Source organism: Telmatherina bonti, assembly GCF_933228915.1.
Source record: "Telmatherina bonti genome assembly, chromosome: 24".
Taxonomy (NCBI): domain Eukaryota; kingdom Metazoa; phylum Chordata; class Actinopteri; order Atheriniformes; family Telmatherinidae; genus Telmatherina; species Telmatherina bonti.
This window is the reverse complement of record NC_136633.1, coordinates 11,457,210-11,479,930: the sequence shown is the minus strand read 5'-3', so window position 1 is coordinate 11,479,930 and position 22,721 is coordinate 11,457,210. Positions and strand designations below refer to the sequence as shown.

Below are 22,721 nucleotides of genomic sequence, written 5' to 3'. Positions count from 1 at the left end.
TAAAAACTACACGGAAGACAGTAAAATCATAAAAACTACATCTATGTGTTCATGCTGCTCATGTTTCAGATTGTTTTTAAAAACAACTTCAAAACGTCGACTGAAGGGTGCAATAAGTCACTAATATTAACGGAAATCTGCGCCTTTGTGACTGTTACTGGATGTGCGTAGAAAGAAGGCTCTGTTGTCATGGCAACTTTACGATCAGGCTGTGTTCTGTGTGTCTTATTACTATCAAGTTTTGACAACAATGCACCTTTGTGAGTAAGAAAAAACACGGTAATTTGAGAAAAGAAAAAAACCCAAATACAAATCTATTTAGAAATTAGCTGGTTTAAATTAATGCTGCTGACTTGTTACAGTTCCAGTAATAACTCCTGAAATTTTTAACCTTCTTGGTTGTAAGTTATTGATTTTATTACAATAGTATTTAATTTGAGATTTTACAGTAAATGACGACTAAATCTGCTGTTAAAAGCAATTTTGTTTTTTCTTTTTGCGTTTAAGGTATTGCATTTTTGTTCATATAGATGTAGTTTTATTGTAAAAGTCTGAAATAAACAAGCTTTAAATCTTCATTGGATTTTCGTTTTAGCTTTTGCAATGTTTTTACACAATTTCATAGATCAAATGTAAGAATTTGGGTTGTGCACCCAAATTAAATTTGATGCAATTAATTGTTTTTAATATACATCAGTGCACATTCATTGAAGAATGTATTTTAAGCGCTAAAATTATATAATATGTCTTTCATCCCTCGTTACGGATTTCTAACCAAATTTTAAAAATCCACTATGACTGCCCTTGTAGGGCCTGCACCATCTAATCCGTTAAATGCTTCTGTCTTGAGCGAGGGGTATGAATAATATAAATGATGAAATTTGAACATTATATATATAGTTATATAATAAATATAGTTTATATATATATATATATATATATATATATATATATATATATATATATATATATATATATAAATAATTTATATGTAAACAAAGGCAAATTATATATATATATATATATATATATATATATATATATATATATATATATATATATATCAATAAAATGTATCACCAGTTCTTTCTAAAAAGAAACAAAAACATAAAAGATGTCTCATTATCTTTTGTTGTTTGACATTTCCAGCCCCAAACCACTGGATAAAATTAAATTAATGTAATTTATAGATTAAGACATGGCCTTCTGATGGGAAAATTCTTTCCCACCATGAGCCGTTACTTTCCTCAATCGCTGCTTTTATCAAGAGAAAGTGACGAGTTTTCTTGTGTGGTTGTGCAGAAGATGACGTCACCGTTCAGAGGAGAGCTTGACTCTGCTTCTGCCTGAATATCAGACATGACTTCCTCCCTGGAGCGCCTCTTAGAGGCCAGAGTGCAGAGCCCGGCGAGGAGGAAGATCACAGAGATGATGGTGAAGTAGGTGCCATAGATGAGGAACTGAGGAGGAAACGACACAACACCCATCAGACACAGTAAAGTTGTCAATAAGTAACAAAGAGGAGGAAGCCGGTGTGATTCCTCACCTGAGTGAAAACATCAAGACCCAGACCAGCCGAGTCCACGACCACCAGAGTGAGGAGAGACTGCAGCAGCAGAGCGCCAAAAGTATTAACTCCAAACACCAGAGCATACCTCTGCATGTTGAGGCTGGCGGCAATCTGATATCTGAAGGTCAGAGAGAAACAGCAGGAGTTGTAGCTAATGGAGCCAACACATAAATTCCCTCCTCTTGTTTAAATAAGCTTATGTTTCATTCTTCATGGTGATTCAGCAAAGTTCCAACCTCTAGACAGAAAAATCAGAATACTAAGTTCACACTCATGTCGTTGGATTGCTTTTAGCTTTGATTACAGCAGCATTCACTGTGGCGTTGTTTCTATAACAACAACATTCAGTTCTGTCCAGAGTTGCATCCATTTTTCTCAAAGATCTTGTTTTGATGATGAAATGTATTCTTTTTAAGTGGGATTCAGATCTGAACTCTGGTGGTCAGTCCATGTGGAAAAATGATGTCTCCTGGTCCGTTGAACCACTCTTTCACAATCCGGCATTGTCCTCATGGAATATGTCAACAGGGAAGATGGAATAACCTGCTCATTCAGCATATTCAGGTAATTGGCTGACCTCATTCTCTGGACATGAAATGAACCTAAATGTCAAGATGAAGCTTAAAAATCTAAAAGTTATTCACTTAAATAATCAATATACACTCAATGGCCAATCATAAGATCCATCGTGTCAACGACTGGTTAACACAAATATCCAACCAGCCAATCTCATGGCAACATTTCAATATATTTATACCACGGTTAGTGACAATTCTAATGTCTACTGGCTGCATTATTTTCATACACACAGATGTGGCTCAGCAACTTAAATCACTGTTATATCACTTGTTATGGGCGTCACCATAGCAACTAGGGGTGGGAAAATCGAAACAAAAAAATCGAATATCGGGATTTCTCACTTCACAATTTTAAAATGGATTTTTTTTTTGTTAAAAAAAAAACGATAATTTTTTTGTTTAAAAAAAAAAATCGATTTTTAAAAAATAAATAAAAATAACCCATTATAAAATTTTGGTCATTTTTATTGTTTTATTGATCTTTTTTTTTACTTTTCTACTTGAATGATGATCTGGCTACTGTGTTGTTTTTCCTACTTGAAATGAGCAAAAGAGCAAAAATTAAGAGTAAAAAATTTTTTTTAAATAGATTTCTTTTGATTTTAATCTACAAAAATCAGCAATATCAAAAGATCGTGAGATTTGGAATTTAAATCGAATTGGCACCCAAAAAAATCGGAACCGAATCGGGACAAAAGCGTATGTTCACAGTCCTAAAGCAACGCGTTAATCAGCGTATTCGGATCTGCTTGCTTTTGACAGATAAATGAGAGAAACACTCTGTAACTTGACAACAGTTGTCCAGCTTAATAACTACATTGGGCTCAACATAAACTAATTCTACAAACTGCAATGGACTGGTGACCTCTCCAGTGTGTGCACTGCCTCTAACCCAAAGATTGCTGGGATTGGCTCCAGTTTCCCTGTAACCCTTAAAGTGATGATGTGCATTTCGGGCTAATTTATTTTTATTTCTAAGACCAGAAGGGCTCACCCAGGGTTTCTGCCATGGGCGATAACTCAAATATGGCAAATTCTTTTGTGATAAAATGTCAGAAATATGTATGTAGTAATACTGAGAATGTATTTTAAATACAGATTAATGGAAAATATTAACAGTAATTGTATGTATTTTTTCCGTTTTTAAATTCATGACAGGTGAGGCACTGCTTCACCTGCCTCCCCTGACCGCACGTCACTGGAAGCACGGCGCTTTGGCGTTCAGTTGTACCCAGGGTTAACTGACCCCATGCTTGGGAATTTATAAAGAGTAAGGCCTTCTAATATGAGCAGTAGAATAACGCATAAGATTAAATACTACCATGGTAAGGTATAGTAAGAAATTTCCACAGACGGCAACGCCTCCAGAGCTGCAGGTTTCGCAGGCACAACCAGCCTATTTGAAAACTACATTAAAGTGGAACTATTATGTGCATTTCAGGCTAATTTATTTTTATTTCTGAGACCAGAAGGGCTGGGATTGACCGAGTTATTGTCACAAATTGCTTTATTTACTTCAGACCAACCCTCTCCGTAGGCTGTCAGATCAGCCTGTGACAAAACGAGTGGATTGAGACTCTTCCGCATTAAGCCCCGCCTCTGCACTACATCGGGAGCACGCACCGCATCTGCTTTCACCGTCATTATAACATCTCATAAACAGAAGGATTAGGCTAATATGAACTTAATAAAAAAACAAAATACAATGTCAACACATAGCATACAGCCCTACATGTTGGAACCTGAATCAGAGCCTGAAAACGAAGTGGAAAACAGCAACCCACAGCAACGAATGCAGCAGGATGTCTCTCTTTGGTAAACTCACCAGCCATCGTTGGAAATAACTTTATCCCACGTTTTCCACCCGCCTGATGTATTTGTACATGCCCTAGTTAACCAGTAGAAGGTAACCAATCACCAAACCTTATCCCCCGGGACGTCACAAGGATTTCTAAGTAGAAAAAACTCTCTAAAACGACGCGTTTTTCGTCGCCATGGAAACCGAACGGAGAGCGTGCTGAAACTCAAACTCAAACATCAGTTTAGGTGATAAAAAACAGTGCCGTTCACATGTCTGATGAGGATTCAACACTGTAGAAAGCTCAGAAAACTCGAAATACCATAATAGGACCCCTTTAAGAAAACAGATGGATGTAAAAATAAATAAAAACATTTGTTATAAAATGTTTACTGTATGGGACTATGGGACTAGTGGATTAAACAACTTGGACCTGTGCATTACATGATTTTAATGAACATCGCAGAGGAAAACCACTCCGCTGTGTGTCGTGGTGTTGTAGATTCTGCGTTGTACAATAAAACTGTGTAATGTACGGCTCCTTATTGTTTAATCCTTAACTAATCGTGTACACGTGGTCAAAACAACTTGTTGAAGTCCTCTTTTTTCCTCACAAAAATGAGGCAGGATTGTTGGTCTGAATATTTCAGAAACCGCTGAGCTACGTGGATTTTCACACACAACCGTAGGGGTTAACAGAGAACGTCAAAAAAATGAAAATCTCAGGCTAATATCACACAAACTCACTAAAACTGGACAACAAAATAAGGGAAAACGTTGCCTGGTCTAAGGAGTCCACATTCTGATGTCAGAATTTGGCATGAAACTATATGAAAGCATGGATCCATTTGATGCTGACCATGTCCATCCCTTTATGAGCACAGTGTAGCATCTTCAGATGGAAACTTCCAGCAGGATGATGCACCATGTCACAAAGCTCACATCATCTCCTAAGGATGGACCAATTTACTATTTAATCAATTCATCTCAATGTACAAAAACAATTATTTTCAATAATAATTAAAAACAGAAACACAGCTGTAAAGTGTGTGTTGTTGCCCTGAAACCTTGGGGACACGGATTGGCTCCAAAGTGTCCAAACAGTAAACAACAGCAACAGCAGGAACCTAGCAGCTAGCCTTGCAGCTAATGTTACAGAGCGTCACATTTACCGACCCCGTTTGAAGGCTTGTGTTTATAGAGAGAAATTTGTTCTTTATTATCCAATCAAATAAGTTAGATTTGAAAACAAAAATTTTGACAAAAAAAAAAAGTGAGAATCAAATGTTTTTTTTAGAGATAGAAAAAAATTAGGTACCAATTAAAAATATAGATTTGAGAAAGCATACTTCTCCAACTTCAATCAAAACTAATGTTTTCAATCAAAACTAATGTTTTCTTCAATTAAAACTAATGACTCAAGTCATTTAATTCTAAGTTCATTACATTTTTCAAATTAATGAACTTAATGAATTTAAATTAAATTAAATTAAATTCATTCTAAGTAAAAAATTACAACCTTTGTGCATAAAAATAAGTCCTCTTCTCTTTACATTTGCTTGCTAAAGTCTCGGTTGTGAATTTGACTGCATTTGATGGGTGGGGCCTGCGCTGGTGAATGACAGCAGAGTTTCTATTGGTTGGTTTCACCTGGCTCCGGCGCCAGTTACGCCTTCTGCGTTTCACCCATTTCTTTCTTGCTGTCCTGCTTGCAGGTAAAGTTGATAGCCTGTTGGTCTTGAAATCTATCCCAAACGTTATCTATTGCACTACAGATCGTTGGCCACAACCAGTCATACATTTACAATAAAAACACAAGAAATGAATTTTAACGCCTTGCTTGCTTCTCCAAGCACACTGATTTGCAGGGACATGGTTGTCTGATGGTCATGGCTGTGTGCTAGCCCAAAAGATACAAGACTGTTGTTTGTAACTATTGCAACTATTATTAACACATTTTTTTATTTTTCAACATTTAAAGGCAAAATGAAAACTAGAGACAGCTATTATTGAAATAATAGTAACTGTGAATGCCCATTTATTTAACTATGCTGAGTGATTGAAATGAAATTGCATAGGTACAAGAGATTGAAAAAAGAAAAAAGCACAAGTGATAGTTTTTCTAATCGCCCCACATCAGGATTGAACCCATGAACTTCTGTACTGAAGCACACTGACTTACTCACTACACCACTAGTACTCTTAGTTGCACCTTGGAAAAAGCGTTAAATTTTTTCCACTTGGGATGGGAACGTCTTTTTTTCCCCCACTTCCAGCAGGGTGTAATTAGCAGGATTGCAAAAACATGTGCAAGGTAAACTAAACTCCAGTACAGATGTGACAGAGTTTGTTCAATGTGAAAAACTTTGTTTAATGTGTTTAAGATTTATCAAAGTGTTGAAATGTTGCGGGGAGCATTGTTGAAGTCGAACCGGAAACAGCAGCAGTTTTCAGCTCATTATGCAAAAATCAACCAATCGCTGTGCGGAAGTTTTGCAACGTCCAATCCGCATTTGGTTGGAAGGACTTTCATCCAATCACAAGGCTGAATTATTTTTTATAAAATGTTAAATATCTCAAAAACTACAAAGAATTGAAACGACAAAAGTTGTAGCACACATCTCCCGAAGGAGCTGCAGGGTTTGAGATGTGAACGACTGAAGTCACCTGAACGGTGCAGGAGATGGCAAAGTTTGGCGGAATAATAATAAAAATAGCCGAACAGGATTAAGATATAAAGAACAGGAACTCAATAATGTGAATGCCCCCATGGGCCTTCACATTAAATATGTTGGATTTATTTATTAGGGTTGTGACGATACGCTTTTGTCCCGATTCGATTCGATTCTAATTTGTTTGGGTGTCGATTCGAATTAAATTGTGATTCTCAAAATTCTTTGATACTTCTGATTTCCGTAGATTAAAAACCCCCCAAAAATTTATAAAACCTTTTTCTGCTAGTAATTTTTCTTGATTTAAGTTAGGAGAAAACAACACAGAAGCCACACCATCATTCTGCTACTGTAATGCCCAAGAAGACAAGTAAAAAGATCAATAAAAAAATTGCAAAAATCTATAGAACATTAATTTTGTTTCATTGAAAAAAAAAAAAAAAAAAAAAAAAAAAAAAAAAAGAAAATCTCGATTTTCGATTTTTTTTTTTATCCTATTTTCCCACCGCTATTATTCATGGTGATATATGAAAAAAGATTGTGGAGATTAATGGATACTGAACATAGGATAAATCAGTGAAAAGGAGAAAAATCTCTCAGGAATGTTTCCAACAACCTTGTTGAATCTATGACTCCAAGAATTAAGGCCGTCTGAGGGGGAAAAATGGTACGAGCAAGGTGGACATGATCAATATTTACATATCTCACAGCTAATATTTCTTTTTAAATACTTGTTTAAAACTTTAAAATATTTCAGACAATTAAAATAATCTCAGCTTTTAAAAAATGTATTCAACACCCGACTCTGTACTTACGATGCCATGGTGATAAGCAGCATGTAAGTGGCTCTGAAGAGGACATACGAGCCGTAACACACCCAGATGTTCTTCAACAGGTCCATCACAAACACACACACGGCCATGAGCATGGAGAGCAAACACAAAGCCAGCTCCCCCCACTGAGCCCAGGACACCGGCAAGCAGCCCACCAGCAGAGCTGCCAGAGCTCCTGCAGACCAACAACAACAACTGGTGCATTACTTTTCACCGTTTTTAATAATATTTCCAACTTAAAGATGAAAGAAGGAAGCAGTGAAGCTGACCTAGCAGCGTGGACGCCGTCTCCACGTATCCGTTGTAGATTTCGTAGTCTTGTGATGGCCGAACGTTCTCCCATAAAGGCTGGGCGTAGTTGATGACCTGGAAGTAGCCGCAGGTGGCCAGAGCCCACCACACCGACCAGGCCAGCAGGGGGCGACATCTGTAGCACTGCACGAAGTCCCTGAAGAGTATCTGCAACACCTCCGCAAGACCACTGCTTCTCACTGCTGCAGATGGTCTGGAGATCTGAAAATACAAAGATTCAGCCAATAAAAAGATAAAAACTCCCTTCGACCTGGATGAAGGAGCTCGTTTCTCACCATGGGCACGTCTGAACCCGGCTCCTGCTCTGCCTGGGAAGTGCAGCATGGCTTGTTTTCAGCTGCTCCCAGACTGCTGTGGAAGAACAAGCTTCTTTTGGGCATGGGGAGAAACCACGGAGCAACGAAGGCCACGCCGACAGACCCCAGAGTCACAATGACCAGATGGACCAGCTCAGCTTTGGCCACGGAAAGCAAGAGCTGACCAGTCAGAGACCCAGCAGCCGATCCAAACAGAGTGACGCTGCGGCAGTAGCTGGTCACCCTCTGGTAGTGTGATGAATCCACCACGCTGTAGATGTAGGAGTAATACGCCACTTCGGAAGCTGTGGCGAGTCCGAAGAAAAGCTCCAGGAGCTGCATGGCCGGCATGCCCCGCGCCTTCCACAGCATGGCGTAGGTGACCACCAGGCTGGTGGCCTGCAGCACCAACACGGGCTTGTAGCAGAGGTAGTCGGTGACCAGGAAGACGGGGAACAGAAGGACCAGGTAGGAGTACGTCCATATTGGAAAGATTTCATTGACAACCTGCAGAAAAACACAAAAGTGAAACTGATATGATGCGGCTGAAATGTTCATTTTAAGACGGATAAAACGTAAATAGTTTAATTTTTATTATTGGTTTTTACTGACTATTTATTTAGTTTGTTTTATTTTCATATTTATTGTATGACCTGTTGTTTTATTGTGTTAGTTATGTGCATTTGAATTGTTTTATTCTGTTTTTATTTTGGCCGATAGTGTACAGCACTTTGTTTCAACTCTGGTTGTTTTAAAGGACTTTATAAATCCTTAATGTGGTCTAGATGACATAATAATAACCATGAAATGACCATTATTTGCATTTCACAAATACAAGAAACGTTTTGTGATGCAGAAACTATGTTTTATAGCATCTAAATATTGTGGAAAAAAAAATTCAGCCGACAATTGAAAAATCTCAAGAATCATATTATTTTTCTTATTTATAAAAGGAAAAGCTGTGGATTTATTTTTAAAAGTTTTTTTTTTCCATTATTATTATTATTTTGAAACAGTTCAGGGTTCATTTAAAAAAAAAAAAAAAAATTAAATCTGCTTACTATAAGTTATAAAGGGTGCAGAAGTGGGGAAATTAGTGGAGAAAAAACTATTTCAGTTTCAGGATCTTGAGTCTATTTCATCATTAACTGAAGCAGTAAGAGAGGAACTGCATGTACTCTGTTTCCAGTTTAATAAAGGCAGCTTTTTAAAGCCGATTAAACACAAGGCGACTCTTTTTTCTTGAGATTATTGGGTCTTAATCAGAATTGTTTTTCAGGGACCTTGAACAACATTTATTCCTAAAAGATCAACAACTGAAAACACAACCTTGAAGATTGCACGAGGCTTGCACAACCTGCCAACACGAAGCAACTTTTACACGTAAAATACTAAAATCATTACTAATGAATGTAAAATATAGATAAAGATGTGTCACGTATTTAAAAGCTACAACATAATAATTACTTAAAAGAAGTAAAAGTAGAAATATGACCCCAGATTTGATCAGGCAGACGACTAGCAGCGGGTTTACCTGAGTTTCTGTCAGGTTCTGGTCCGGTCCCATCAGGTAGGCGGTGAGGAACGGTTCCGACGGCCGCAGGTTGGAGAAATATCCGTAAACACAGAGCAGCAAAGTTGGATGCAGCACAGACATGATGGACCAACTACGACCTCCACGCGCCACCATAGACATATGTCTATACATAGACATCATATAACATAGACGTCGCATTGTATCACTCTGCCTTTACGAGCTTTCGATGCGCCGCCATCTTGGGTGGGTCACCATGCGTCTCCAACGCATTTCTTTATGAGGTGTAGGTCCAAAAACAACAACTTCACCTATTTTTTTCCCCTTTTTTTCCCCCGGAGTTTTGTTACAAAGGGCAGAGATTTTGTTATGACACAGATCACTGTAAAATAATAAAAACTACGTGCTAAAATATTTTTTTTATAATGCTATTTAACTAAGATGTAAGGTAGCTACAATTTAAATAAATGTATAAATGAATTTGATACTATCACGTTTGATTGTTTATTGATCCATTCTGATTTATCTATCTATTTTATCTGGTTAAATAAATTATTATTCAACCTTGTGAAATGTAATTCCACACAATCTGCTTTCAAAATTTCGCCGGCTATTGCAACCGTATGCTGAACAAAATACGGGAATAGTTGCTGGCCCTCTCTTGACTACAGTTAACACATTCTTTTATTTACATTTATTAATTTATCAACATAGAGATACAGTTGTACAAAGTCTGAAAATAAAGTATTGTATCAAAACTGTTTAATTCAGAAGTTACCCAGAAAAACACTCAGAGAGTGCAAACTTCCACAAAGGCCTTTTAAAAGTTCCTGGATCCAAACAGTGATCTGAATCCCCACACAAATTAAATCTGTTCTTCCTTTTCACATTTCCAACAAGTCCTGAAAATTTATTAAAAATACGTCCATACTTTAGCTATCTTAAACAAAAAACAGACAACCAAATAAAGCCAGTAAAAACATAACCTCCTTGGCGGAGGTAATTATGCTACCATGTAAAACTCTCTTTGTTAAACATTAATATAATATTTTTTTATAAACACCTCATTGGAGTAAAATGTATCATTTGCATTTATCATATATCACTGTGTTGACATTATTTAACAACCAATTGTGCAGAAAAGTGTTTCGTTTGTGTGTAATATATACGCGCTGTTGCACAAAAAAGAGGGGAAACTACGTTGATTCTGCAACAAAACTCGACAGCGGAGACCCATCCAAAATGGCGGCGACGATGTGTAAATAGGATGTCTATGAGATATATGTCTATGCGCACCACCGCTTATGGTCTTACTCTTCTTGGTGTTTCACAAACAACGCGGCTCATTGGCGCCCCCAGCTGGCGTGGAGTGTCTTACTTCGTTAATTTTCTTTGCTTATTATGATGTGTGTCAGCGAACAGCGACATTTCAAGCTCACCATCGCCACCTGCTGGTGTTTCCGCCAAGGAGGTTGTTTTTTCTGTTTATTTCTCTCAAATTAATCCACAGATTTTATCCAACCAAGCACTATTTTCAGAGATTCAAAAGTGAGGTTGATGTTTCTTGTTCCTTTTGTAAACTTCACCCAGAGACTTCTACTCACCTCTTTTTGGAAATGCTCACAGAAGTTCTGGAAAGACATTGTTGCTCTGATCTCCAATAACATCAAACCAGGTTTCCTTCTGTATTTTTAAAATGTCCTGTTTGGTGTCACAGATTTTAAGAAGAAAGATTCCCCTGCCATATTTCTTATCAACCTGATCCTGTTCTCGCAAAGTTCCATATTCATAAAAGTAAAGTAATGCATAGAAAACCACTTTTTAATCTCTCTATAACGGAAGTAAAAATGTATCTTCATACAATTTCAGACTCAAACAACAAAAAGGCAAAAAAAAAAAAAAAAACAAAAAAAAAAAACCCCAAAGGATATTTTTAACAAATTTTATGTAATTCTGTAACTCGCATTTACCCTTTTAGTTATTTTTATATTCTTTATTTTTTAATAGCAACTCTTTCTTCTCATTAGTTTCCTATGTCCCTTTTTTGCTTTTTGTACAATTGTCTTTTTCCGTCTTTTTTCCTTCATGAAGAGTAAATTCTGTAAAGAATTGAAGTTACTAAAAAAAAATGGTTTTAGGATCTACATAATTATATTTACATAGTTTTTTCTTTTGAGAAATGAGAATATTCCAATTTCGTCCAACTCTTAATTTCTGACATAGACATCAACCAATACTGATATTTCTGGAGCGAGTTGTGCCAAACAAAAATAAAATAATATCCGGAAAACTACGCAGGACATCTTGTATTTTGTCATGAGTTAGAAGAGATGTAGGTGAAGAGTTCCACATATAATGTACGCATATTGTGTAAAATTGTGTCTGCAAAAATATAAAGATATAATTTTCGATATTGCATTTTATGCTGATATCGTTCGATATCGGTAAGCCTATAATATCAGACATCTCCACTAACTAGGAAAATGTTCATACACAAAGAAAAATACAATTTCTCCCAAAAAAATAAATGCACATTTATTCTGTTTGCAATATTTGGGAATATTTATTGATAAACATCTTTTCAAACGAGCCACAGAAACATTTTACATAAGGAGAGAGAGTGACAGGCAGCAGGTAGAGTAAATATTTCATCTAGAAGAGAAGTATTTAGCAGTGAAATTACCTTATAATTTGTTTATTATTAACAAAAAAACACCCAGAGACTTTATGATGAATTTATTGAAGGACAGAGTGATGACTACTGCCATCTATTTGTTGTATATCTGAGAATGCACAGCTTCACACAGTTCATACACAGTCAATATTACCACGTTGTACCTGCGGAGGCAAGAGTTAAAATAATCAGTTTGTAGCGAAAACGTAGAAAGCGTGCCGTTTTATGGAGATCACATTCAGATGATGCAGTTTTAAGACGAAGTGGTGTGAGGAGAGGACTCAAACGAGTAACCATGGCGACTCCTGCTGCAGAGACTCCAGAACCTCTCTGTTAACACGGAGCGCCTCGCAGCTGAAGAGATAAATGTTTCCGGAGCTGAAGGGAGAGCGAACGCAGGGCGTACATTCAACACAAATAAGATGTGTGATGGTTTTAAAGTGACACTTCCACTGTGAGACTTTCCGCTTCTTTCCCAGCGAGTTTTACTGAAAGCATCGTACAGGACTTTTACTGATCCACATCTGGACTTTTTTCAAATAAAAGAAAAGAAAGATTTAATGGACATATTCGTCACTTGTCTCGACATTCCCGTTTCCACGGAAACAACCCGACTGGATCCAGATCTGTGACGTAGAAGCTGAAGCAGAGCTACATGGTAAAGTGTCTTGTGTAATCGTACTCTATTGTTGGAATGACGGCCTGCACGAACTTGAGGAAAATCAGAAGATACCTAAAAACCTCGGTTAAGGATCCAGAAGTGATGATGTAATAATAATAAAGAGCTGATGACATCACATCTCCCTCTCCTACTCAATCCTGAAGGATACATGTGGACTCCCAGCTCTCCTCCCCCTTCTGCCACAGTCTCGATGATCTTCTTCATCACCTCAGCGTGTCTGGAAACAGAAGAGGAGAAAATGGTCAGGCTTTGTTCACAAAAAGGTTCACTTTTAACACTCCGTGTAGGATAATAAAACTCATTCAGAGGAAGGAATCAATAAATTAGGAATAAAGTAATGTGTGTGATGCTGGACCGATGTTGCCAGTCCAGAGACATAACATGTTGTTATGACTCAACAACCGGGTCTGACTTTTCTGAAACGGTTTAGATGTTGTTATGGTAATGATGAAGAATCTCACTTCTGGTTCACATAAACACATCAAACTTCCCTGGTATTCTCCTTTCCATATTATATAAGTCTTTACAAATTCTTCAAAAGATATCTCAAACACAATCTGATTTACAGAACATTTTGTCAAAGAAAATCATGCAAAATAGAGTTTTTTCTGATGTGTGAAGCGATAAATACTGATGTCCAAACTATCCCTGTAAAAACATTCAATTTATTTAAGTTATTTGTGTGTATGTATATATATATATATATATATATATATATATATATATATATATATATATGTAGAGATATAAATATAGATATTGCTAGAATTTTGGATATTTGGATCTCAATGAGATTTAAAGTAGAGCTACAATATGCAAAAGCAAGAAGGGGGAATGTGACAAAAAGTACTTTGAAAAAGTAATTTATTGAAAACAAAAGTTAAACTAAAATAGGCTGTTAATCAGCTGATCAAAAATTCAAGACCACAGACTATAAAAGCCGAAATCTGCTCAAAATATTCAATTTCTTTCGGGCTGATAAACAGTCTGTTTCAGTTTAATTGTTGTTTTCATTAAATTACTTTTCAAAGTGCTTTTTGTCACACTCTCCCCTAATATATATATATATATATATATATATATATATATATATATATATATATATACATACACATACAGTTGTGCTCATATGTATTCATCTCCTTTCATTAAAGAAAAGGCTGAATTTACAACAGTCACTCAAATAACTGGAGACTTAAAAAAGGAACAATAAGTAAAAATTTGCAAAAATATAATTTAGTAATATAAGACACTGTTTTTTTAATTGAATTGAGTTGAAGAAAGAAAAACAAACAAACAAATTGGTCCTGGACAAATGAGAGACTTTTCTGTTGAACAGTGGGACAAAATACCTGTCAACAGGTGCAGAAGTCTGACTGAGAGGAACAGAAAACACCTGACTGGAGCGGAAACATTAAAGGATTGTTCAACTAAATATTACTTTATGACTGATGGAATATGTAATAAAATATCTCATTTGTTTGCTTTAAAAAAAAAAAAAAAAAAAAAAAATATATCTATATATATATATATATATATATATATACACACACGTGTATATATATATATATATATATATATATATATATATATATATATATATGTATACACACATGTGTGTGTATATATATATATACACACACATGTGTATATATATATATATATATATATATATATATACACACACATGTATATATATATATATATACACACGTGTATATATATATATATATATATATATATATATATATATATGTATATATACACACACATGTGTATATATATATATACATATATACATATATATATATATATATATATATATATATATATGTATATATACACACACATGTGTATATATATATATACATATATATATATATATATATATATACACACACACACACACACACTGCATATATATATACACACACACACACACTGCATATATATAAAAAAGCTAATTTAATCCAGTTTTGTTTTTTCCTCTAAAAATTATGCAAATTAGTACTTTGTTTTTTGCTTTAAATTTTTTTTTTTTTTTAATATTCAATCATACAATATCAGAAAACTTGCAATAAAAAAAAAAAACAAAATATGAGGAATAAACCAGTAAAGTTTCATGGCCCCACCTTAAATGTTCCATCTAAATGATTCCCTGCCAGTCGAGGAGATTTCTCACCTGCATGGATGTACGGAGCACATGGCTGGTGGAGGAAGGTGTGGATGGTTCTCGATGGTGACCGTCTTCTTCACGTGGTCCTGGCTGATGTCCTCATACATCTGTTCTACAGTCAGAGGCTGCCTGTCCTGGAAATACAACCGACATATATTCAGCTTATTTCCACATCTCCTCATGAAGTCGTGTTTCCTTGACGACGTACTTCATCGTATCCAAACAGCCAGAGTCGAGGCGTCTGGTAATATTTGTCGTAAGTGATGTAGAGGTCGTAGGTTCTGGTCTGAAGGATGGCGTCTTCGCTCCCTGGTTCTGCTTTGGCCTTCGTTTCCACCATCTTACTGGTGTCCAGTGTGGCCTGAACAGCGGAGTCAGGTGGAGGTGAGACTCATGATAACAAACCGAGAACACCACCAAATAAAGTCCACCTCTCCAACTTTACCTCGTCCGTTTCCAACAACCCGCTCTCTTCATACTCTGAAACAGAACACACACACACACACACACACACACAAAGCGTTGGTGACGCCGTAGGACGGAAACAAACCAGTCCAGGACGCTACAAATACCTTCCATATCAGCTGCTTCTCCATCCTCATCCTCATCGTCATCGTCGCAGCGTGCTGCAGATGTGGCGTTCATGTTCTTGTCCTGGAATAATTCAGACAGTAAATGCAGCGTTCTGCGCCACATGGAAGCGACGCCGCTGCGGTCTAGCAGAGAGATGGATGTGTCTACAACATGGGTGATATTAAAATCACCACACATACTCTTAGATTTATTGTGTTTCACCAGAATTTAATTTACAGACTAGTATTTGTTAGACATTAGTTACATGTAGCATCACAACTATTCTGAAAAAGCACACATTTTAGTTTCTGTTGTGATGGTGTGATTGTTTTCATTTGTTTTCTTTTTGATTTGAGTTTCAGTAGCTCCAGTCCCTTGGCTGTGAACCAGCAGGTGGCCACGGGGTGGAGCCAGTTAATTGGACCAGACCATAGACTGTATATAAAGAGATGGATGGAGCCTCTGTGACGTCACCCGTAGGTTTCTGAAGAGCTGAATTGAAGCTCGGTGGGCGGTTCCTACCATCGCCATCTTGGCAGGGGCATGCAAGTTGTCCCACCCGTAAATACAAATATGGGCAAAGAGGTGGAGCTGAGAGGGGAGCCGTGATCATCATGGCGGATGATTGACATCGAGCGAACTCCGAGCTTTCTGTAGCAGAAAGCTAACCGAGCTAACCCGGAGATAACGGGAGCTAACCAGCTAACGGAGGTAAGCGGGCTAAAGCTAAGTCACGTTTTTAACCGGCTAAATACCGCAGTTGTTCTACATTCTTCTTACTAGAAGCCAGGAGATTGGTACCTGTCAATCAAAAGGACACGCCCCTAAATATGCCGAACTTCCAGATTAAATTACTTTTAAACGGGCGAGTTAGAAAAAAATTCACTCCCCTCACAGTTGTCATGAAGGTAAACCTGACCTATTAAACCTAAAATGGATTTTTGAACCAGGCTGGAAACATGTTTATTTCTGCTGTGAAGTTGGTCTTTTTAACATGGGAGTCTATGGGGATTTGCTCTGTTTTGCAGCCCCTAGTGGATGAAGGGGGAACTGCAGTTTTATGCACTTCCGCATAGGCTTCACTTTTAACCGCTGAGGTTGCCGCTTGGACCAGACCAGTGGCAGAAATGGGAATTTAGGGTTTTCTTTGTTCATTTAGTTAGGTTTTGTGTGTCACCCCCTTTGTCTGGTTTTGTTTGGGCTGATCAGCCACTATTTAAGTTTCCCCTTGTGTGTCATTTATTAGGTCAGTTTGTTTCATTTTGTTGCTTTAGTTACTTCTGTTACAAATTCTTTGATTATATTTTTGTTAAGTTCACCTCTTTTATATGCCGGATTTATTCATTTATGTTCAAACAACTTTTTTCTTTTTTTGGGTCATAATAATAACAACCCTATTTTTGAACTTTAAACCCGTGCCTGACTTCGCTGCTCGGTCCGTCACAAGCAGGTTAACAATCATCTGAATCTTTCAGCAGCTTCATTCTCTGCAGCCTTGTCGTTCCCGCCTCATGTCTTCCTGGATGACTGCAGGTCTGTCTTTCCCTTTCCACTCATTATGAGGCGTTTGGAGAAACTGGTTGAAATGTCTTTGAATTTCTTTCCAGCGACTTGAACTTTTCTTTTAACAAACTGGGAACAAAATGAAACGATCTCTGCTTGCTGCTAGATTTGGAACTCCCTCAGCGACTGCAGTGACAACAACCTGGTCCTGGACACCACAATAAGAAAAGAGGACATTGTTTCTTCACCTAGATGATGATCTATAAGGTACAACAGCAGCTCTAGTTCCTGGAGGTCCTGAAGTGCAACGCAGTTGCAAAGGTTCCCCTGCAGCGTTGCCAACGTAGGAACATTGCTGCCTCATTTAGCGAGAGTTCAGACCTCTACAGCGACTTTTTCCGGTGTTATCAAAGACTGATGTGAAAGCATGCAACATTTACTTCCTCTGAGTGAGTAGTGGGAGCTGCTTAACCCTCCTCCCTCCTCCAGAAGGACTCCCAAGAGGCATCAGAGTCGATGATGACCAGATTACAACTGAAACCTGCAAATCTGGCCTCTTCTGGCGTGACTTACCGTCAGATATCAAATTAAAAACCAAACTAAACTCAATAAAACTGAACGGGAAAACTAAATGACAGATAAATGTTGTGGTTTTGTGTTGCTGTGCGAACACCTTCCAGAGCCGCTCCAACACAACATGAACTCTGAATATTTCTCCTCTTTTCAACGACTTGTGAAGTCGATATTTTCCATCTGATTCTATTTTACAAATCTGATTCAGCCTTCACATTTCAATTCCAAACCACTAAAACAAACAGAAATTATACTTAATTTCTGAGTTTACACCGAACGCATCAGGAAGAACAAAATCATGGAAAGTACAACACCTACCTTGTTATTGTCCAGGGAGATTTCTTGAACAGCATCGGTGACTCCTAACACACCTGAAGAGACAAAACCTGAATATCTTTACATTTACACAACATAAAATCTGATTAGATTCAATTATTTCTGGCTAAAACAAAAAAAAGAGCTTTTTTTCCTGGGATTTTTTTTAAATGGAGAAGCACGATTTGATTAAAGTAAGATTATTGCGCAACACTTCCCACTTCTGTCTCATTAAGGCATAATGAGCAGAGATGTGTGTGTGTGAGATGGTGTGTTTGTCTGCCAGCTGGTTTGTAATCTAAGATAAAAAACTAAGATAATTTCAGGGACTCAGGTGGTTTCTCTTTTACTTTCACTTTAAACCGAACTGAGCAGAGGAGCACGAGGAGCTTGAATGATCAGTTTATAGACAGTAAAACACACAAACACTAAAACATCCCTAAACATATTGATCAGGACACAGAGAGACTGCGTCCAACCTGAGTTGTGGTAAGTGTCCACCCAGCCTCCGTCTCCATCATCCTCTTCTATGATGGCTTCCAGCTCATCAGAATACTCCATCTGTTTACACCGCTTGTAGCACGGAACTGCAAGACAGTAAACAAGCATAATGAAGGGTTAAAGTCCAAACAGATGGGGAGAAAGCTCACACACCTCATCCAAAACCAACATCTGCAGAAATACGGTAACAAGGATCAGAAATATTGGGATTTATGAAAACATATCTCAAAACACCGAAACATGTGAAGCAGTTTCTTAAAAATCAGTGAGAAATACACAGGTATGCGTGTGTGTGTGTGTGTGTGTGTGTGGTTGTTGAATCAATAAGGCACACAGACATGAACATTTGTGTCGCCATGACGACTGTGTTCTTCACCTCCTGACTTGAGGAGAAAAACCTGAGAATAAAATGAATGGAACTCAATGGAGTGTGTTGTGTCGGCTCTCTGTGCTTGGAGGTGATTTGAGATAAAACAGTGAAACCTATTGTTACTAGAAACAGCGATAATTGAAATAATAGCAACTGTGAATGCCCATTTATTGAACTATGCTGAATGATTGAAATGAAATAGCAGAAGTATAAGAAATTGAAAAATAGGTTCAACTAAACTCCAGTGAAGATGTGACAGACCTTTTTTTTAAGTTGTTTAAGATTTATCAAAGTGTTGAAATGTTGCAGGGAGCATTGTTGGAACAAATCATTCATATTTAACTGTGATATTTGCAAATAAATTCCTTTACTCCTTGAAGTGCGCAGCTCAGACCAAATAGTTCACATTGAGCAGTCTGCAGAACTGTACGCCATCACACAAGCTACAGCAAACAAATGACAATGGAACTGTATGTTAAATGCTGCATTTGAACCAGTGCCTTGTATGTGTACCTGTGTACTGGTGCAGAAAATGGACCAATCGCTGAGCTGAATTTTGTTTTGTCCAATCACTGGAGAGGATTTTAACATTTAACAAAAATGTGAATAACTTTGAAAGTTTACATGTTAGAAATACCCAAAGTCATAGCACATATCTCCTGAATGAGCTGAACAGTTTGATATTTGAATGGTTGAAGTGAGGCAAATGGTGTAGGAGGAGTAGCGTGCCAAACATTATGCAGGAAAGACAATGGGGACGGGAACTTGATTAACTGGACACTTCAAACTGGTGCAGAGCTCCTGTTGAACCAGTTTTCAGCTCATTATGCAAAAACCGACCAATCGCTGTGCTGAATTTTTTGCAACGTCCATTTGGTTGGAAGCACTTTCATCCAATCACAAGGCTGAATTAATTTTTTGCAAAATGTTAAATATCTCAAAAACTACAAAGATTTGAAATGACAAAAGTCATGACACACATCTCCCGAAGGAGCTCCAGGGTTTGAGATGTGAACGATTGAAGTGACCTAAACGGTGTAGAAGGAGTAGCGTGCCAAAGTTTGGCAGAATAATAAGAATAACCAGAACCAGCTATTATTGAAATAATAGCAAATGTGAATGTCCATTTATTGAATTATTTATTTATTGGGATTGAACCCATGAACTTCTGTATTGAAGCACACTGACTTACTCACTACACCACTAGTACTCTTAGTTGCACCTTGGAAAAAGCATTTAAATCTTTTTAAATTGGGATGGGAATGCCTTTTTCCCCACTTCCAGTAGGGTGTAAGTAGCGGGATTGTAAAAACATGTGTAAGGTTCAACTGAAGTCCAGTGAAGATGTGAAAGACTTTGTTCAATGTGAAAAACTTTTTTTTTAAGCTGTTTAAGATTTATCAATGTGTTGAAATGTTGCAGGGAGCATTGTTGGAACAAATCTTTCATATTTAACTGAGACATTTGCAAATAAATTCCTTTACTCCTGTGAAGTGAGCAGCTAAGACCAACAGTGTACTTCGAGCAGCCTGCACGCCATCACACAAGCAACAGCCAACAAATGACAATGGAGCTGTATGTTAAATGCTGCATTTGAACCAGTGCCTTGTATGTGTACCTGTGTACTGGTGCAGAAAATGGACCAATTGCTGAGCTGAATTCAGTTTTGTCCAATCACAGGAATGGATTCCAATATATTGACAAAAACTTGAATAGCTTAAAAAGTTTAAATGTTACAAAGACCAAAAGTTGGAGAACATATCTCCTGAATGGGCTAAAGAGTTTGATACTTGAATGGTTGAAGTGAGACAAACGGTGTAGGAGGAGTAGTGTTTCAAAGATTTTGCAGGAAAGACAATGGAGACTGGGACCAAGACGAACCGGACACTGCAAACCAGTGCAGAGCTCTGAAACCCCGTTGACCAATCACTGTGCTGAATTTTTGCAAGGTCCAATCCGCATTTGGTTTGAAGGACTTTCATCCAATCACATGGCTGAATTTACTTTTACAAAATGCTAAATGTCTCAGAAACTACAAAGATTTTAAATTTAAAAAAAAAAAAAAAAAAATCGTAGCACACATGTCCTGAAGGAGCTGCACAGTTTAAGATCTGATTGACTGCCCCCATGGGCATTCGCATTAATAAAGAACCGGATCTCAATTATGGTCACACTATGTGAAAGAAGAGAAAAACACCTACGTTTTGATTTTTAATTTATATATGTACAGGAGAAACTGTGGGCATGAAAGAAGATCGTTTGAGAAGATTTCCGAATCACTTCGAAAGAGAAAGTTAGTTTATCGTCACCCAAGAGCACCGTTTCCCAATCCTGGTCCTCAAGTCCTAGCATGTTTAAGACATGTTCCTCCTCCAACGCAACTGAATAAACCTCCTCATCAAGTCCAGTGCAAACCTGCAACCAGCTTCATTCAGGTGTGTTAAAGTAAGCTCATCTAAAACATACAAGGCAGTGGTAGCAGAGGACCAGGATGGGGAAACACTGCGCCTGGAGTATGGACTCGCCATGGGAATTTCTGGAATTTTATAAAACAACTGAACTGAAAAAGAAATCAAAACACCCTTTAAGAAACAGAAACTGCTCTATTTTGTGACTCATTTACATTTTTAAAGAGGTTTGTATTGGAAAGTGTGAATGAGGCTTCTAAGTCTGGTTGATTTTTTTACTCATTTCAGTAAATTTTCAGTCATTTTTAACAGACAAATTTACATTTATGTTGTGATTTTCAGTAAAAAACAGTGTTGTGTATCACTTCCCACTCTTGTTTCAATCAATCTGCATCTTTTGTTCACGTTTTCTCAAAACAGTGACAAGTAGCTTCAATGCTTTCAGTACCAGCACACTTAATATTTAATACACGAGGACATAGACACAAGCTGCTAATGCAATTTAATTCCTTACCATTGCGTGTCAATAGAAATTGTTTATCCTGAGGCAAATACGGCTTCACCTTCACTTCTTCCCCAGTGGCCCTAAAAGGACATTTTTTTTGTTAAATCAAAATAATTTCAATACTTTCTTTAAAATCTAAATCAGGTTTTCATCATGTGCTACAACATGACTCAGAACAAACAGCGTGTTGCAACGTGAGATTCTCCGAGAGGGAAATTGCGAGATACTGTGAAATTCAGCAAGATGTAAAACGAGAACTTTAAACTTAACAGATCAAAATCTCAGCTTTCAGATTGGGCTGTGTGATACTGAAAAATGGAGCGAACATAAACAATCTTAAGGCTTTCTTAAGAGAATATACAGACCAAATTTCCAGTAAAAAATGCAGGCAAACACTGATCTGTGACACCCACCATTTCCATGTGGGACAGTGGTGAACCAAGTGATCTCCAGCTGCTACAAACTGAACAAAACAAACAAAACAGGGTATAGAGCAAAACTTTTTTTTTTTTTTTTAACTTGGGTAGACCATCATCATCATCATCAGCCTAAAATGTAATAGTTTGTTTTCACCTCTTCTGGTGTAATGACTCCAGTCTCTTTGAATTTCGACTCCTGTGACAAAATAAAAATATAAAAAAGCTACATTAACATTATCATATGGAAGAAAAAGAAGTGCCAGAACTGAGCTAAAACATTCCAGAAAGATCAATATCTTCCTAAAACAATGTTTCAGCAAATAACTATGAGTTTTAAACCAGTGGAAGCTGCTGTAAAGCACTGCTTGTGTCATATATATATATATATATATATATATATATATATATATATATATATATATATATATA

General features: G+C 37.2%; 2 protein-coding genes across 2 annotated transcripts in view; both read right to left on the bottom strand.

The window, feature by feature from the left end:
• Positions 1–1,247: 1,247 nt before the first annotated feature.
• On the bottom strand, positions 1,248–9,716 carry slc19a2 (solute carrier family 19 member 2; the record flags this gene model as incomplete). Its single annotated transcript, XM_079264069.1, has 6 exons — positions 1,248–1,460; positions 1,547–1,688; positions 7,434–7,626; positions 7,721–7,964; positions 8,039–8,566; positions 9,594–9,716. The coding sequence occupies 6 exons, from the start codon at positions 9,714–9,716 to the stop codon at positions 1,248–1,250; spliced, it is 1,443 nt and encodes a 480-aa protein (XP_079120195.1).
• A 2,472-nt stretch (positions 9,717–12,188) lies between these two features.
• Positions 12,189–22,721, bottom strand: part of atg3 (autophagy related 3) — a 12,064-nt gene continuing 1,531 nt past the window's right edge. The window contains exons 2-12 of the mRNA XM_079263809.1: positions 22,447–22,488; positions 22,287–22,336; positions 21,883–21,953; positions 18,569–18,676; positions 18,093–18,145; positions 15,698–15,779; positions 15,571–15,605; positions 15,334–15,486; positions 15,132–15,259; positions 13,098–13,166; positions 12,189–13,000 (exon numbers count right to left, since the gene is read on the bottom strand). Coding sequence (XP_079119935.1) covers positions 12,919–13,000; positions 13,098–13,166; positions 15,132–15,259; positions 15,334–15,486; positions 15,571–15,605; positions 15,698–15,779; positions 18,093–18,145; positions 18,569–18,676; positions 21,883–21,953; positions 22,287–22,336; positions 22,447–22,488 — 873 coding nt within the window. The 3' untranslated portion in view covers positions 12,189–12,918. The remainder of the gene's footprint in view (positions 13,001–13,097; positions 13,167–15,131; positions 15,260–15,333; positions 15,487–15,570; positions 15,606–15,697; positions 15,780–18,092; positions 18,146–18,568; positions 18,677–21,882; positions 21,954–22,286; positions 22,337–22,446; positions 22,489–22,721) is intronic.